This window comes from Engystomops pustulosus, chromosome 4 (assembly GCF_040894005.1).
Source record: "Engystomops pustulosus chromosome 4, aEngPut4.maternal, whole genome shotgun sequence".
NCBI lineage: Eukaryota > Metazoa > Chordata > Amphibia > Anura > Leptodactylidae > Engystomops > Engystomops pustulosus.
Window position 1 is genome coordinate 110293429 of NC_092414.1, and position 18708 is coordinate 110312136.

Sequence of the window (18708 nt, forward strand, 5' to 3'; positions counted from 1 at the left end):
AGGACTCAAAGAATCTTCCTGCAATTCCATGCAACTTAAACGATGCTGCTTTCAGTCATATTAAAGGGATACATACTTTACTACTTAGGACTGTAGGAAGAGGGAGAAAGAGGACCTCCTGCTGCCCTACGATTCTCTGTGTACACAGGGACACTGGAAAGAAGCTAAAATGATGCAAATTTTCCATCTTTTTTCTACTGTGTTGCTGTCCTCCAGGAGGCCAATATACCGTATATTCCGGCGTATAAGACGACTTTTGAAGACAGAAAAATCTTCTGTCTTCTCTGGGGTCGTCTTATACGCCGGTAATCCCGACTTCCCGCCGTGTATTCACGGCGGCGGTCGGGTCCCGGTGCATGGAGAGGGCTCACGGGCTGAGCCCTCTCCATAGCTGGTAAGTCTTTGCTGCGTATTGCAGCAAAGGCTTACCGGTAGCACCGATCGCGGGTGTTTTCACAGCGTGCGCTGCCGGAAAAGCTGCGATCCGTCTCCATGGTAGCCTCGGGTCTTCCGAAGACCCGAGGCTATTTCGTTTTAACCCCTTCATTACAATGTGCTGATAGCACATTGTAATGAATGAGGAAAATCCCCATATACTGCCATACTGTAGTATGGCAGTATATGGTAGGATCAATCAGACAACCTAGGGTTAAAGTACCCTAGGGAGTCTGAAAAATAGTATAAATAAAAAAAAAAGTTAAAAAAAATAATAATAATAAAAAAACCAAAAATTTCAAATCATCCCCCTTTCCCTAGAACTGACATAAATATAAAGAAACCGTAAAAATCATAAACACATTAGGTATCGACGCGTCCGAAAATGCCAGATCTATCAAAATATGTTAACGGTTTTTCAATGCATTTAACCCCGTAACGGAAAATAGCGCCCAAAGTCGAAAATGCCACTTTTTTGCCATTTTGAAAAATTAAAAAAAAATCTATAAAAAGTGATCAAAAGGTCGTACAGTCCTAAAAATGATATCATTGAAAATATTATCAAATTTCGCAAAAAATTACACCACCCACAGCTCCGTACACCAAAGTATAAAAAAGTTATTAGCGCCAGAAGTTGGCAAAATCAAAAAAATAATTTTTGTACAGGAGGTTTTCATTTTTGTAAATGTATGAAAACATTATAAAACCTATACAAATTTGGTATCCCCTTAATCGTACCGACCCAAAGAATAAAGTAGACATGTCATTTGGGGCGCTCAGTGAAAGACGTAATATCTAAGCCCACAAGAAAATGGCGCAAATGCGTTTTTTCACCATTTTCATTGCATTTGGAATTTTTTTCCCGCTTCTGAGTACATGGCATGGAATATTTAAGAAAAATAAAAATTTAAGGTACAGTATGGTAACATTTACAGGAAAATAGACGATGGTAATGTTGTTGTTGTATGCCTTATGTTTATGAGCGACAGTTTTCCTGCTATATACCTGCATGTCATAAGAATTTAAATTAAAAAAAGGACCATGTTAAATTCAAATCTGTTTTTTCTTAAATTTTTACCGGTGTTTTGTATGCGTTGGAAAAGGGGTAGTCTTATACGGCGAATATATCTTAAACTCTATATTTTAAACAGGGAAGTAGGGGGGTCGTCTGATACACCAGGTCGTCTTATACGCCGCAATATACGGTAATTGAAAGTTGTTGAAGAACAGGGAGCAATAAGTTACTGCTTTAATTTTTGGTTGGCACCTCACAATAAATAAGGGGGGTTTTGGATTACAGTTTGGGCACTCAGCTGCTAAAAGGTTCGCCATCACTGACCTATGAGATTAAATGGAAAGTATTTGCTCCTTGGCAATATGGACTGTTACAATGAATAAACTGTGCCTGGCACAAATCCTATCCATTGTTTTCTCAATCTTCTCATCCTTGGCTAGGGATATTTCTAAATCTGATCACAGAAAGACACATTGGAGCAGATTTATCAAGTGTCTTAAAGTCAGAATTTTTCCAGTTGCCCATGGCAACCAATCACAGATCAGCTTTCATTTTACCAGCACTCATGAATATTTTAAAGGGGAGCTGTGATTGGTTGCCATGGACAACTGGAAATATTCTGACTTTCAGACACTTGATAAATCTGTCCCACTGGGGCTCATTTACTAAGGGTCGCGGATCGCACTTTTTGTGCCGCTTTCAGGGATTGCACAACTTGGACAGGTATTTAGTGTCTGCGCAGTGTTTGCCGCAGTTGCGCTGGAATCCAACTGATTCAAACTGACCGGGTAAGTAAATGAGCCACATTATTGAGAGAATAATTCAGTACAGGAATTTTGTGCCTATTTGACAAAAAAATCCATACAGGTTTGTATTTGTGTATTGCCCTGGCATCTTTACGTAGAAGAGCCTGAGACCAAAGCATTACCCCAATAGAAATATATATATCATTTAATTTTTTTATATGGATCCTGACGATATTAATGTTATTTTGTTTATTTGTATATAAAATCATTATAAACTCATGTTTTTGTCTTTTCTTTAGATCCCACATTATCAGATTTTATTTGTGTCCACATTTTCAATCACTACTACCTGCCTAATATGGTTTGGATGTAAACTTGCAATTAATCCCACAGCAATAAATGTAAGTAGCCGTAGGATTTCTATTTATCCATCTTTCACAGAAAAATAATATATACGGTAATGTTACAATATATGATGAAGAAATAAATTGTATTGTAATACAGTGATAGTGGTATTTAATAACCTAAAAAATATTTGTTTGCCAATGTTTAACTGAAGTGGGTTCAATGAAAATGGTCTTAACCATTTGGAAATACCAGATCTTAGGCTATAAAGCCTTTTTAAGAGGTTTTTCTTTCTTTTTCTGTTTTCTTTAAATGGTTTGGATGTATTAGTTTGTATTCCTAGACAGACAAACCATTTGTAAAAGAACAATGGTTTACCTACCTTACATTATTCATCATTTTCTTTGTAGATAAATTTTAATGTGATTCTTCTTATACTCATGGAAATTTTTATGGCAACAACCGTAATTGTTTCAGCAAGATCAAGTGTAGACTGTTGTGCAGTGAAAAGAGTAAGTACTGATTTTTTGTAATTATAAAATTTTTAAAACGCCCAAAAATGTATCTAAAACTCCTTGTGACAACTTTATCAAGGGTGTATGACATTCCAAATAGTATGACAAAAGGGGGAGTTGCCTCACAGGACATCGTCTGTGCTCCAAAAATGATGCTAAAACTCAAACAACTATTAGATCAGTGGTTGCGAACCTATGCCACTAGTGCCAGAGATGGCACCTGGAGACCTCTCTGTTGGCACACAGGCTGTCTCCCAGGCACAGAGTTTGCCTGACATGACACCTTCCTGCAGTCTCAGGCAGTCCAAGTAGTGACGCATCCTGTGCTGCTTAGTCCTGTCTGAAGAGTGAGAAGTTGTGGACAGGGTCGGATTGGAGCTCAAAGATTCTGGTAGCAATAACTTTGTTACTGTCTAAATTGCCGTGTTGGCACTTTGGGAAAAGCTAGTGTGTTTTAGGTCTCATTTTGGGCACTCGATCTCTAAAATGTTCGCCATCACTGTATTAGATAGTACAGGGGGTTACAAATGAGTCTTAGGCTACACCATATTTATCATCCAGTATCAGACACAGTGATAAATCTGGTGCAGACTGTCTAGTCTAACCCTGCATTGTTCTAGTGTGAGACACTTTTGATAGTTCTCCCCCACTATGTATTGTAAATTAGGTATTGACACTTGAATGGGTACTAAGTACGCTGACATTTTCACGGGGATCGTTGCTCTCCATGAACTTATTGGGGCATGATGTGTCCTGCACCTGCGGCAGACATATTTTCAGATGGAGTCATGCATTGCGCATGCATGGACTCTCCACTGGTGCGAGCCACTCCCCCACCATGCCTTTTAAAGCTACCACGCTCTCAATATACATTCTAACTGCTCTGGTAAAGTTCTGAACACCCCAGCCAATATGTAAGAATCTAAGACCCTCATTTATTTAATGATTTATTTATTTATTGATTATCCTTTTCCCTATTGAGATTCTGCTACTGACATTTAATGATTTATATACCAGATTAATACACCAGATTAATGCATTGTCCTACCTATTTATTTATTAATTTATTTATTTTTCCACTTACCGTTCACCTTACCATATACTGTATTATTGATTTATTGATTCCACCCCATTGATTATATTTATATTTTAGATCTATATTTATATTCATTGAGATTTTGCTACTGACTGTTACTGATCAATATACCAGATTTATGTATTGTCGTATGGATTTACTATACTTATACCTATTTATTCATTAATTTACCATTCACCCTACCAGTTACTGTACTATTGATTCTCCTCCATGGATTATATACACTCACCGGCCACTTTATTAGGTACACCATGCTAGTACCAGGTTGGACCCCCTTTTGCCTTCAGAACTGCCTCAATTCTTCGTGGCATAGATTCAACAAGGTGCTGGAAGCATTCATCAGAGATTTTGGTCCATATTAACATGATGGCATCACACAGTTGCTACAGATTTGTCGGCTGCACATCCATGATGCGAATCTCCCGTTCCACCACATCCCAAAGATTCTCTATTGGATTGAGATCTGGTGACTGTGGAGGCCATTTGAGTACAGTGAACTCATTGTCATGTTCAAGAAACCAGTCTGAGATGATTCCAGCTTTATGACATGGCGCATTATCCTGCTGAAAGTAGCCATCAGATGTTGGGTACATTGTGGTCATAAAGGGATGGACATGGTCAGCAACAATACTCAGGTAGGCTGTGGCGTTGCAACGATGCTCAATTGGTACCAAGGGGCCCAAAGAGTGCCAAGAAAATATTCCCCACACCATGACACCACCACCACCAGCCTGAACCGTTGATACAAGGCATGGATCCATGCTTTCATGTTGTTGACGCCAAATTCTGACCCTACCATCCGAATGTCGCAGCAGAAATCGATACTCATCAGACCAGGCAACGTTTTTCCAATCTTCTACTGTCCAATTTCGATGAGCTTGTGCAAATTGTAGCCTCAGTTTCCTGTTCTTAGCTGAAAGGAGTGGCACCCGGTGTGGTCTTCTGCTGCTGTAGCCCATCTGCCTCAAAGTTCGACGTACTGTGCGTTCAGAGATGCTCTTCTGCCTACCTTGGTTGTTACGGGTGGCGATTTGAGTCACTGTTGCCTTTCTATCAGCTCGAACCAGTCTGCCCATTCTCCTCTGACCTCTGGCATCAACAAGGCATTTCCGCCCACAGAACTGCCGCTCACTGGATGTTTTTTCTTTTTCGGACCATTCTCTGTAAACCCTAGAGATGGTTGTTCGTGAAAATCCCAGTAGATCAGCAGTTTCTGAAATACTCAGACCAGCCCTTCTGGCACCAACAACCATGCCACGTTCAAAGGCACTCAAATCACCTTTCTTTCCCATACATGCTCGGTTTGAACTGCAGGAGATTGTCTTGACCATGTCTACATGCCTAAATGCACTGAGTTGCCGCTATGTGATTGGCTGATTAGAAATTAAGTGTTAACGGCAGTTGGACAGGTGTACCTAATAAAGTGGCCAATGAGTGTATACTGTATTGAGTATATTGCATCATGCATTTATTGATTACCACTTTATTGTTTCTACTTGACATTGTTTCTACTTTCTACATAATTTTATACATACCTTCCATACACTTTTTAACTATGCTAATTCTGTTACCCCCGGAGTGTGTATTTTTTACATATACATATGTTTTATATATATATGGTTTTTATTGTCTCCTCCTTTAAAAAGGAATCCCTGGAGATTTGGACCACCCTATCACCCAGTGTCCTGGAAAATGGCAGGATTAATGTGCTGTTTGCATTAAAATGCCCTTGCAACTTTTTTTACGTACATAAAAAAATAGAAATGTTATGCCTTTTAGCAATGCAAAAACAAATACATTTCTAAATAAATGAGTTCTATATTCTGCAAAACAGGGCAACCATAAAAAGCTATATAATGGCCGTAATCATGGTGACCTATAGAATAAATATGTCTTAATCCCAGGGAAGCCCGTTGGTCACTCTTCTTCTCCCGCTTTAACCTGATGATCCACTTCCGATCTGCAGAGAAGAATATCAAGGCGGATGACCTTTCCCATGCCTCAGATGTCGTTGGAGAAGAGCTGGTTGCTCAGTATATCATCTCTCCGGAACAGTTGGTTGCTGCCGCTCCGGTGGATCTTCGGCAGCTTCCCCCTGGCAAGACGTATGTCCGACCTGCTCTGCAGAAAAGGATTTTGTTTTGGGGACACTTTTCACTCCTGGCTGGGCACCCTGAGGTGCAGCGCTCCGTGGCCCTCATCTCCTGCTACTACTGGTGGCCTGACTTGGTCAAGAGGGACTTTGTGGGATCCTGCAATACCGTCATCTGGGTGGTGACAGACCGGTTTTCGAAGATGCCTCATTTTGTCCCTCTACCAGGTCTGCCATCTGCTCCATGTCTTGCCAGTCTCTTCTTCCAACATATCTTCCGGCTACATGGTCTTCCTCTACACATCGTCCCTGATCGGGGAGTTCAGTTTGTTTCCCGCTTCTGGCGTTCAATCTGCAGCCAACTGAAGGTAAAGTTGGATTTCTCCTCACCTTTCCACCCTCAGTCCAATGGACAAGTGGAGAGGGTTAACTAGACTCTGGGATGTTACCTCCCTCATTTTTCTGCCCGTCAAGATGACTGGTCTGCTCTGTTGCCGTTGGCGGAATTCTCGTATAATTCTCTGGATTCCGAATCTTCTGGGTCCGCTCCTTTCCTCATTGTCTATGGACAGCATCCTCCTCTTCCTCTGCCTCTGTCCTCGGATATCCCTGCTGTTGAGGAGTTGGTACGAGATCTGAGCTCCAACTGGGAGCAAACTCGCCTTTCATTTTTACAGGCCTCTGCCAGTACCAAGCTCCAGGCTGACAAGAGATGCAGACCTCCTCCTGTCTTCTCTCCTGGTGACAAGGTCTGGTTATCCTCTAGGTACATCCGTCTGAAGATTCCTGGGTACAAGCTTGGTCCACGATTCTTGAGTCCTTTCGAAGTCCTGGCTCGCATCAATCTGGGTATCCTACAAGCTGCGCCTTCCTCCCACCATGCGTTCCCGAACTCCTTCCATGTCTCCCTACTCAAGCCTGTTGTCCTGGACCGCTTCTCCCGGAAAGTATCTCCTCCTGCTCCCGTGGCTGACAACTATGAAGTACAGGACATCCTTGATATGAAGACGGTGAAGGGTAAGCGGTTCTTTTTGGTTGACTGGAAGGGGTTCGGGCTGGAGGAGAGATCTTGGGAGCCCGAGGACAACATCCCGGACCATAATCTCCTGCAGAGATTCTTCAGCCTAAGAGGAGGGGGAGGCCGAAGGGGGGGTTCTGTCACGGGTGTTCCCGCGACCCATATCTGTACACGCTCCCGAGTCCCGGCCTCGCTCCGTGTGCGCTAAGTCCCCGTGTCCTAGGGAGCGTGCGCCAGTTTCAGGAAATTTAAAGGCCCAGTGCACCATTAATTGGCACTGGTCATTTTCCCAGACTCCCATTTTCCTGCTCTCATGTGTTCCCGTGTCCTGTGTCCCGTGTGCCTGTGTTCCCGATCCCATGTGCCTGGACCTCCCGTTGCTGACCCTGGATTGGACCTTGATGTTGCATCTCTGCCGCCAGGCCTGACCTAGTGCCTGGACCTGACCACGAGACTGTCTTCTTCTAAGGTACCTCGACCTCGGTTGCCACCGCGGGCTAGTCGCACCTGTAGAACGACCTGGTGGTACCCTACCGCAAGTCCAACCCGCTTTGCGGCGGGCTCTGGTGAAGACCAGGTGCCTTTTAGACTTCGCTCCCAGGTGTCGGCTAATACCACCTCCCGCGGTGGTCCAGTGGATCCACGCATATAGGGTTTGGTGATTTTCATACAAATGTGAAAAATTGCACCCACAATTCTAAGCCCCATAACAACCTTGAAAAATGAGAAGCCATCCCAACATAAAGTGGACATTCGGGAAATGTGATTTATAGTTATTTGAGTGCTATGATTATCTGCCTGAAAAACAAAGAATTTTTCAAAATTTTTGACAAATTTCTATTTTTTTCATAATTAAATGCAAAAGACATCATCCAACTATTTCCACTAATATGAAGTACAATGTGTGACGAGAAAATAATCTCAAAATTCCCTTGATATATTAACCACTGCAGCTTAATGACCAGACTAAATTTTTCAAATTTAACATGTGTCACAATAATTGGTTATAACTTTGGAATACTTTAACATATCCAAGTGATTTTGAGATTGTTTTTTCGAGATACATTGTACTTCATGTTAGTTGTGAAATTTAAGTGATAAGTTTTGCGTTTCATTCTGAAAAAAAATGAAAATTTCGGAAACATTCTTCATCTTCAAAGTTTTAAATGTTCTGCTTTCCAGACATATAGCTTTCAAGTGACTTTGAAAGGCATAAATTATAGTAAATCCCCATTAATTACCCTACTATAGAAACTACACCCCTCAACAAATGTAAAACAACTTCCTATTAAGTCTATTAACCATTTAAGTGTTAAACCTGGCTGCTGTCAAAACCTGATACGGCGATCATTAAGGGGTTAAAGCATTTGAAGGTTATAATCACTTATGGTGACATAGGGCAGATTTAAAAAGAGAGATTAAAAGGCCCCATCAGTGACCATACCTCCAGTGTCTTCATGTCCCTTCAGGATTGAGAGATAACCTCTTTCTCCTTAAATTGGACAGGGGGGTTAGGGGATTAAGGAGCTTGTTCCTAACTGTGTGCTTACGGGTATCCTTTCTCGCGATCTACAGGGATGTGGAGATCTTCCCACGATCCCTGCATGGTTTCTGCAGCCATCTCTCCTCCAGCTGGTGTTCTCAGTGCTACTACAGTTCAGCGATGCCCCACTTCCGGTAATCTGGTTGTGACGTCGCTTGCTCATGACCGGGGGCAGTGGGACTGTGGAGCTTAAATCCCTAAATCCAAAAGAAGCACCTTGGGAAGTTGATGCTTTCTCACAGAATCGGAATATGTCCCTAGCTTATGTGTTCCCTCCAGTACTGCTAATTTCAAAAGTCCTTTATAACGTTATTTTGAGCAGCTGCACAATAATACTGATTGTATTGGCCCAAGAAGGCCTGGTTTCCTCTACTTCGTAGATTAGCTCTGCAACTGCAGCTCTTACTCCTTGTCAGAAAAGACCACTCATTGCCGGGTCTGTTTTTCTACCTTTCTACCTTCTAAAACTGTCAGACTGCATTCTGAAAGCTCTTTATTAAAACTCAAAGGTCTCCAATAAGGTGATCTCAAAGTTAAAGTTTACCCATAAACCAGTTACTAGTTCTTTTAATCTCTCTACTTCCTGTCCCTACAAGTGTCAGCGTGCAACCTCCAGGGGGACATCATGGAGGACTTATGGAAGTTCTGTATTTTAGTCCCTAGGATATTTGAACCCTCAGGAGTCTAATTGTTCATACAATATACTGACTCCCCATTACAGGGTGTAATCTGAATCTTTACATCATATTATATATATAAGTGAGTTTTGCCAGTTATGTATTTTCTAAATGATTCTAAACTTCTTTTTTTTCCCTAGGGTTCTGCCTGTGGAAGTTCAAGCAACCTACGCAATGTCCAGTTCCCTACTCGTACAATTAAGTCCTACTCAGTAAGACAAATCTATTATTAACGTTTTTCCTGATGCTCATTTCTGGAAAATATTTCTTTATTTATTGTTTTATTATATGAATATTTAGAGAAATATTGTCCCATTATTTGCCATTGCAAATTTTATAGTTTTGACTTGTAATAATAAATTAGAAATTAGAGAAATAAGAATTATACTTAACCCCGACAAGCCATATATTTTCTGAAAGCAGACACTTGCATCATTTTCAAAATTTACTTTGATTGCAAAAAATGTGTCCCAAACAGAAAATAAATGTAATATATGAACATGTGTGGAGTTCATAAATACCTCATATTTATATCTTCACATGAATAAATCATCATAAACTTACTAAACTTGAAATAACCAAAAATTTGCTTCTCAGCTGGTAATTTTAAAATTTTGCGATTAAAAAGTAAAGGCACCACAAAAACCTATCTAGTTTTTGAAAGCAGACGGGCTGGTCATTGCATTTGTTAACATTGACTTTGTTAAATGACTACCTGTATCAGGATCATGCAACTTTGTGACAAACACAAATTATTTCTAAAAAATGCATGAAAACATACTTTTACAATACTGGAGACCCCTAGAGCATAAAACTAATAATACTGGAGACAAAAAAATAAATAAATCCTCTCCTTTCATGGCTCTTTTTCTGGTCCCTACATCACACTGCAGCTTCTTCTCTTTTCCATGTGCTGCTCTCCGACCTGCGCTAGGAGCAGGAGAGGACCCTGGAGCAGTGCATTACTGTTAATTACTTACCACTCCTAGGTTTTAACCAAGGGAACATAGCAATCAGCTCACTCAACACTCCTAAAGGACACTTTTCCTTAGACCGCAGGTCAAGAGAAGAACACCCAGAGGAGGGAGCCTTCCTTTATTCATAGGTATAAAGGCACATGCATTTGGATAAAGTACAGTGTTCTGACTAAACTCTGGGAGAGTACTTCTCAGCTGCACTCACCGCTACCTTTCCTTCTGCATGAATGAAGGCATCCATCATTTATGTTACATCAGTTATGGAAGTGCTCATCGGGATGCGGACCGCAGCTCATGGCTTAAGAGGCTTTATGTGGCCTGTGGGCATAGCTTGTGCACTCCTGATTCCCCTTTTGGTTAAGGGGTTGGCCACCTTTCTACTAAATATTTAAATACACCTTTCCCATATCTGCCACAGTCATGTGATTGCCCCAGTGCTTGTAAGTGTTGCCAAAGATCTGCCATTGATGTGTAGGCACCATAAAAACTAACCTGCCAGCAGTGAATTCGGCCCCATTTTGCAAAATGTCTGTTACAGGGGAGACATGTGACCACATGGTCCATAGCGCGGTCACAGTGCGCGTTCCAGCCGAACCACCCGTTCCATTTACATATTCATTACCTCAGATGGGAACAAGTGAAATATGAATAAAATAAATTAATACGCCTGTTTATACCTGTACGTAGGCATACGTCGGTTCATACGCGTGATTAGGAATATGTCGGTTTATACCCATGCGTAGGAATACGCCGGTATATACCCATGCGTATCACCAAGCATAGGGCTACATACACATGAAGGGATATGCTGAACTGTGTATTTCTAGTATGCATTATTCCATTATTGCAGTAACAATCCCCTCTTACACCCATGCGTAGGCATACACCAGTACATAACCATGCGTAGGCATACGACGGTATGTAGCCGTGCATAGACATACACCGGTATGTACCTGTGCGTAGGCATACGCCGGTATGTACCTGTGCGTAGGCATGCATCGGTATGTACCTGTGCGTAGGCGTGCACAAGGAGATGTGGACGGGGCCATAGGAGGGCAACAGCCCAGCAGCTGGACTGCTACCTCCACCTTTTTTCAAGGAAGAACAAGAGGAGCACTGCCAGATCCCTGCAAAATGACCTCCAGCAGGCAACAAATGTCCAAGGGTCTGCACAAACGGTTAGAAACAGACTCCATGAGGATTGAATTAGGGCCTGACGTTCTCAAATGGGGGTTGTGATCACATCCCTACACTATGTAGAACGCTTGGATTGGCTAATTCGCCGTTGGCGCCCTGTGCTCTTCACATATGTAAACAGGTTCACATTGAGCACATGTGACAGACGTGACAGAGTCTGGTGACGCCGTGGAGAGCAATCTACTGCCTGCATCTTTCTTCAGCATGACCGGTTTGGCAGTGGGTCAGTAATGGTGTGGGGTGGCATTTCTTTGGAGGGCTGCACAGCCCTCCATGTGCTCGCCAGAGGCAGCCTGACTGCCATTAGGTATTGAGATCCTCGGACCCCTTGTGAGATCATATGCTGGTGCGGTTGACCTCCTAATGCTGGACAATGCTAGACCTCATGTGGCTGGAGTGTGTCAGCAGTTCCTGCAAGATGAAGGCATTGAAGTTATGGACTGGCCCACTTGTTCCTCAGACCTGAATCCAAATGAGCACATCTGGGACATCATGTCTCACTCCATCCACCAACGTCATGTTGCACTACAGACTGTCCAGGAGTTTTAGACAAGGTCTGGGAGAAGATCCCTTAGGAGACCATCTGCAACCTCATCTGGAGCATGCCGAGGCGTTGTATGCAGGTCATACAGGAACATGGAGGCCACAAATAATACTGAGCCTTATTTTAACTTGTTTTACGGACATTACATCAAAGTTGGATCAACCTATAGTATGTTTTTCCACTTTAATTTTGTGGGTGACTCCAAATCCAGGACTCCATTGCTTAATAAATTTGATTGCCATTGATGATTTTTTAGGGATTTTGTTATCAGCACATCAACTTAGTACAGCACAAAGTCTTCAATGAGAATATTTCATTCATTCAGATCTAGGATGTGTCATTTGAATGTTCCCTTTATTTTTCTGAGAAGTGTGTATTTGTGTGTATATATACATATATATATATATATATATATATATATATATATATATATATTGTGACAAAGTCACTATTGAATTGGAGAGAAAATGAGTGTTCATTTGTATTACAGCGACCACAGTGTGAATTAGGACAAAAAGGAAGCTGTTTTTCATGTGTTGGTCTCTTGGAAGACCTGGTACAGGACTCTAATTGCTGGAGTGGAGACAGAAGTGTGATCATTGCTCCAGACCAAAGGATCCAGTTTCTAATGAGTCTAATAATGCACCAGGTGTGCAATCCCTTAAAGAAGGGTGTGGAGCAGTCAGAAGTCGCTCTCTACCTGGAGACACAGAGGCTGGACTGTGTGAGAGCCACACGTGAGTGACACAGGGTTACTGAACGTATGTTTCATGCTGGCAGGGAGAAGCCCTCCAGTGGCTAGTGAGGGCCGCCAAGTGTTTAGTTCGAGCCGGACAGGCAAGGATTTTTATTTGATGTTTTGTTTGTTACTGCTGTTTTTGCTGGAATAAATGCACAGTTTCAACTTTAATCCTGCTGTCCAAGAGAGCTTTGTCATTGCCGACCCCCACGTTTAAGCTGAACCCCTACAATTGGTGGAGGATGCAATGGGCAGGTTGCTAGCGGCAACTGCATGACAAAAGCTGCGGATGAACTTTAACTTTGTGGAAATTTAAAGGGCCAGAAGTCTAATTCCTGGGTAAAAGCAGCTGCGGTGCTGCAAGGTCCAGACAAGACAATGGAGGAGCTGTTGGAGCAGCTGAGACAGTCTAACCTGAGACATGAGCAAGTTATGGCTGATGTGCGACAAACGCAACAAGAAGTACGACGGCAGATCACTGTGCGGCAGCAAAGCATGGAAAGCCTGAATGCACGTCTGAGAGCAGAGAATAGTGTGCTGGCCTCTAACCTGGCTGCGATGTCTAAAGGTCCAGATACACGGAGTAAGAGTACTGTTGCTATGGACAACCAACAGGAGCCATGTTGGGGATGTCTGCAGGTGGATCACTGCATGAAAGGATGTCCTGTTGCTAAGAGGCCCAGTGTTTTGTTGGAGGTGCCATCTAGGAGGAGTAATACTGTTGCTACAAGCAAACAACCTCAAAAACGCCTGGATATATGGGATCGATTTTCTACAACAGAAGAATTGCACCATACAACCCAGCACCGATGCCAAACCCCTGATAAAGTGAAATATCCAGGAGTTCCTGGTAAGAGTGTTTGGGGCTTTAAGGGAGCTGGGAGGAGTGTGAACACTGTGAAAAACAATGTTACAGTGGGCTTGGGAAAGCCAGAGGTGCATAATTATGGACTAACCAAAGGGCTGGTGAAGTGTTCGTGTTTCCAGAGGCTTGGGAACGTTTCCATTGACTGTCCATTAATGTTTAAACCCTCTGCTGGTTCTGATCAGAAGTATGATGTGGTCAGAGGGAACCAAACTCCTGGACCTGTGATGACACAACAGGTGCAACTTCCAAGGAAGACATTTGAATGTACTGTGGGTGGAATCCCATTAGGGGTTTGTTTGGTTCCAGACCAAAAGATTTCCAAAATCAGGCCAGAACTAATACTGTTTCTGGATGTTGTTCATGAGACCCGCAAGACTGTGACTTTAAACTTTGAGACGGAGTTTGGAACAGTGGAACATGAACTTGTTAAATCTGATGATATTGATGTGGAGATTGTGCTAGGCCGAGATTTCAAGTTCTGTGGGGAAATTCTGGGGAAAAAATATGTTCTTGCTAACCCTGATGTTTATCCACAAGAGACAAATTCCCCAGAAAATGCTGTGATCTCTCAGAAAGAACCTGCATCCATAGCGCCTTTATCTGATGATAATAATGTGTGTAATGACATGCTATGTGATAACACTGTCAGCCAGTATTCCTCTGGTGTACACTTGCAACCTCACAGTGCAGAGTCTGTAGACTTGGCGGTAGGTGCTCTAGAGCTTGTGGAAACGGAAAATGACATGGACACATCTGTACTTAACAATTCTAAGTGCTCGAGGGCGCGCCCAGAGGTTGAGGCTGGTGATGGGGAAAATTCACTGTGTGAGAAAAATGTGCAATCACATGAGGTCAATGTGGTTGCCAATGGTAACATAGAAAATGTAATGTCTATGCCAGTGTTAAGCAATAATAATGTATTTGCTAATATAGACCAATTATCTCCTACACTGACAGGGAACAATGAGAAGATGGACATTTCTGTGGGGGAAGAAAATGTAGTGGTAAATGTATTTTCTAATGTGACCACACAAGACAGAGAGGTACAAAATGGTGGGGAGATTTGTACTGACCATGTAACCCTCCACTCACATAACAGGTGTGAAAGTGATGGAAGTGATGCTGAGTGCTGTGTGGAGATGACTGATTGTGCTGTGTCATTGCGTTCAGAGAAGTGCCCTGGTGTGAATGAAGCCATAAGTGATGCATGTGCGTTTCCAGCTGGAAGAGACAGTGAGGTGGGTGCACTTGTAGTGGATATGGCACCTGTCAGTGCTGAAACGCCCAGTACTGAACCAGATAAATATGGAACAACTTCCCTAGGAGTCACCAGTATTACTGATGTTATGGAGTATGACACAGACTGGCACAATTGTGATGAAAATAAAAATAGTGAGGACAAGATTTCACCCCTAGAAATTGTGCCCCCGCAGGCACTTATAATGAAAGAGATAGTGACTGCTGTGTAGCGCTTGATCATGTCAAAGGGATGAAGGGAGCCATGGATATGGATTTCAGCCCTGGTTCTGTGAGTTATGCTGCAGAGCAGGATGAGGGTCCTGACAGCTTTGTAGAAAGGACCTCTACCTTGAGTGAGATACACAAACTGAGTGTGCCTGAGAAGTGTAATGGGAAAGTGATCTTTGCTGACCCGATGGAACATTCAGGTGATAAAACAGAGGCAGATTCCTTGGTTTCCAATGTGGAGGGAAGTGTAACAGATGTAGTGGTGTCTACTACAATGACTTCTGTTGATTTTCAGATGGCTATAAATGCTGGCAATGGTAAGGATTACAGTACAGAGGATAGTAGTGATGCATGTATGTCTGCCATGGACACTGGCTGTTCTCATACACAACTGATGTGTGGGTGGTGATCAGAACACTAGCTTGCAGTTTGAAACAAATACTTCAGAAGATGTTGGGTTGATTGTATTGTCCTCAGGCCATGAATATAAGATCCATGAGGAACATATGGAGTGTGTGCATGTATCCTGTGCGTTTAATGTGGTACCAACTACACATTCCATATTACAAGTGGATATGTCCAAAGTTGTTTTTGAAAGCTTGAAGTATGGTATGACTGATTCTAAAAACTGTTTGCCCATAAAATACCTGTGTGTGCAAGAAGTGGTGGCTGAGAACTGCTTTATCCAGGCAACATTATACATGGACGACATCCCACGCAAGAAACCTTATTACAAGGGGGTGAGCATGTTACAAAAGAAAGATGTCCATTTAAAATTTGGAAAATTTGACCCTGGAGGTTGTAGTCAGGTGATCCCACCTACGGTTGTGAACAAAGGGGGGGGATATGTGACAAAGTCACTATTGAATTGGAGAGAAAATGAGTGTTCATTTGTATTACAGCGACCACAGTGTGAATTAGGACAAAAAGGAAGCTGTTTTTCATGTGTTGGTCTCTTGGAAGACCTGGTACAGGACTCTAATTGCTGGAGTGGAGACAGAAGTGTGATCATTGCTCCAGACCAAAGGATCCAGTTTCTAATGAGTCTAATAATGCACCAGGTGTGCAATCCCTTAAAGAAGGGTGTGGAGCAGTCAGAAGTCGCTCTCTACCTGGAGACACAGAGGCTGGACTGTGTGAGAGCCACACGTGAGTGACACAGGGTTACTGAACGTATGTTTCATGCTGGCAGGGAGAAGCCCTCCAGTGGCTAGTGAGGGCCGCCAAGTGTTTAGTTAGAGCCGGACAGGCAAGGATTTTTATTTGATGTTTTGTTTGTTACTGCTGTTTTTGCTGGAATAAATGCACAGTTTCAACTTTAATCCTGCTGTCCAAGAGAGCTTTGTCATTGCCGACCCCCACGTTTAAGCTGAACCCCTACAATATGTATATGTTAAGTTGTGTTTATACCATGTGTGCAACATACACGAATGGGAGGACAACTCCAAGTATATTAAACATCCAACAATTTCACTGGATAAGGAGCACACTAGAAAATGGTTAAAAAAATCGACTCCATATTTAAAATTAAAGAAGATTGTCAAAAGTCCATTCCTCCTGCCAGATTTAAAGGAAACCAGGAGACCCATTTTTAGCACTCCCCCAGTCCCAACAGAGCATAGTATATACTCTACCAAAGTGTTTTTGTATAAAAAATAGGGAAGACCACTGGGAAGACCATCACGCTTTGCGTCAGGCTCTGGTGAAGACCAAGTGCCACTTAGACTACAGTCCCGGGTGGTACCATCATCATCTCCCGCAGTGGTCCAGAGGGTTCACAGACTCTTCCCTAAGAGACTCTCTGACAGTTCGCCCTTACGAACTGTGACATGCTGGTTGTTACTGGGGCCATAACAGGGGGTGACCGCTACTCACCATTATCGAACAGATGCCAGTGGCCAGATAAACCTTATCGGGAACGCGTACAGTGGTCAGGTAGGAAGTAGTGTGTGTAAGTGGTGCTGGAAAAAGGAGCACCTCTTGGTCACACCCACTCCACAGCCATCTTAGGAATTTTTTCTACTGAACCGTTGGTGCTGTATTCAAATATTTAGTAGACAGGAAGCCAACCCCTTTAAGGTGAATGAGTGCTGCACTTTATGTGCGTTCTCTGTATTGAAGCTCCTATGCTATAGATTAGAGGAATAAGGCACTGGGAAATATCACCATTTATCTCAAGCACTACTAATGTGACTAGGAAAACAGGACTGTGGAGTTTGTGATTATTTTAGTGGAGTCTGAGTCGAAGTTTTCAGGAAATTGAGGAGTTGGAATTGAGGGTTTGGCTTACCGACTCCACAGCCCAATTTGCAAGGTCCCCCTGGTCATGCCAAACTAGTTTGTAGTCTCCCACTAACCATCTGGATGATCCAGAGGAGGCCTGGGAGAATGTCAACAGTGTCAGGCTTGCGGGATGTGGATCCGCTGGACCACTGCAAACGATGGCACAAGCCACTACGTGGGACCGGAGTCTAAGTGGTACCCGGTTTTCACCAGAGCCCGCCGCAAAGCGGGTTAGACAAGCTGCGGCGTGGTACCACCAGGTCGTTCCTCAGGCGTGACTTGTCTGCAGTGGCGGCCAAGGTTGAGGTACAGAAACAGCAGTCAAGCTCGAGGTCACAGTCCAGGCACAGGGTCAGGGCAGGCGGCAGAGATGCAACGTCAGGATCCAAACCGGGGTCAGCAACAGGAGGTCCAAGCAGAAGGGTACGGGAACACAGAACTCACGACAGCAATACGGAGGGACACTGGTACACTGGAACACGAAGGTAGTCCGGTAACACAGGAACACGGAAGGAGTCAGGCACGCAGGAAACACAGGAACGCAGAAGACACTGGAACGCAGGCAAATCGCAACAGAGCTTTCTCTAAGGCTGTGAGGCACAAAGATCCGGCAAGGTAGTAAGGGAGGTACTTGCCTTTTAAAGGTGAAGTGTTCAGCAAACGCACCAATCAGCGGTGCGCTGGCCCTTTAAATCTTCTGAAGGTGCCGCGCGCGCGCCCTAGGAGACGGGGACGCGTGGGCACGGAGCCAAACTGAGACACAGGAATGGGGAGAGGTGAGCTGCGCCGGCGCTGCGCCAGCGAGCCCCGGGGTGCACGGGTGAGCCCGTGACCCGCGATATGAGTCGCGGGACCACCCGTCACAGTACCCCCCCCTCGGCCTCCCCCCCTCTTGGGCTGTAGAAACTTCTGTAGGAGGTCATGGTCCAGGATGTTGTCTTCAGGCTCCCAGGATCTCTCTTCTGGCCCGAACCCCTTCTAGTCAACCAAGAAGAACCGCTTCCCTCTCACCATCTTCATGTCGAGGATCTCCTTCACCTCATAGACGTCCGAGGAGTCAGCCACCGGAGCAGGAGGAGGTACCTGCCGGGAGAAGCGGTTCAGGATGACAGGCTTAAGTAGGGAGACATGGAAGGAGTTTGGGATGCGCA

At 43.6% G+C, this 18708-nt stretch overlaps 1 protein-coding gene across 3 annotated transcripts in view; it reads left to right on the top strand.

Annotated features, from left to right (window-relative positions):
• MLC1 (modulator of VRAC current 1) overlaps positions 1-18708 on the top strand; it is a 71283-nt gene that overhangs the window by 11361 nt on the left and 41214 nt on the right. For all 3 annotated transcript variants that reach the window (XM_072147074.1, XM_072147075.1, XM_072147073.1), the window contains 3 exons: positions 2496-2597; positions 2952-3053; positions 9623-9694. In XM_072147074.1, coding sequence (XP_072003175.1) covers positions 2496-2597; positions 2952-3053; positions 9623-9694 — 276 coding nt within the window. The remainder of the gene's footprint in view (positions 1-2495; positions 2598-2951; positions 3054-9622; positions 9695-18708) is intronic.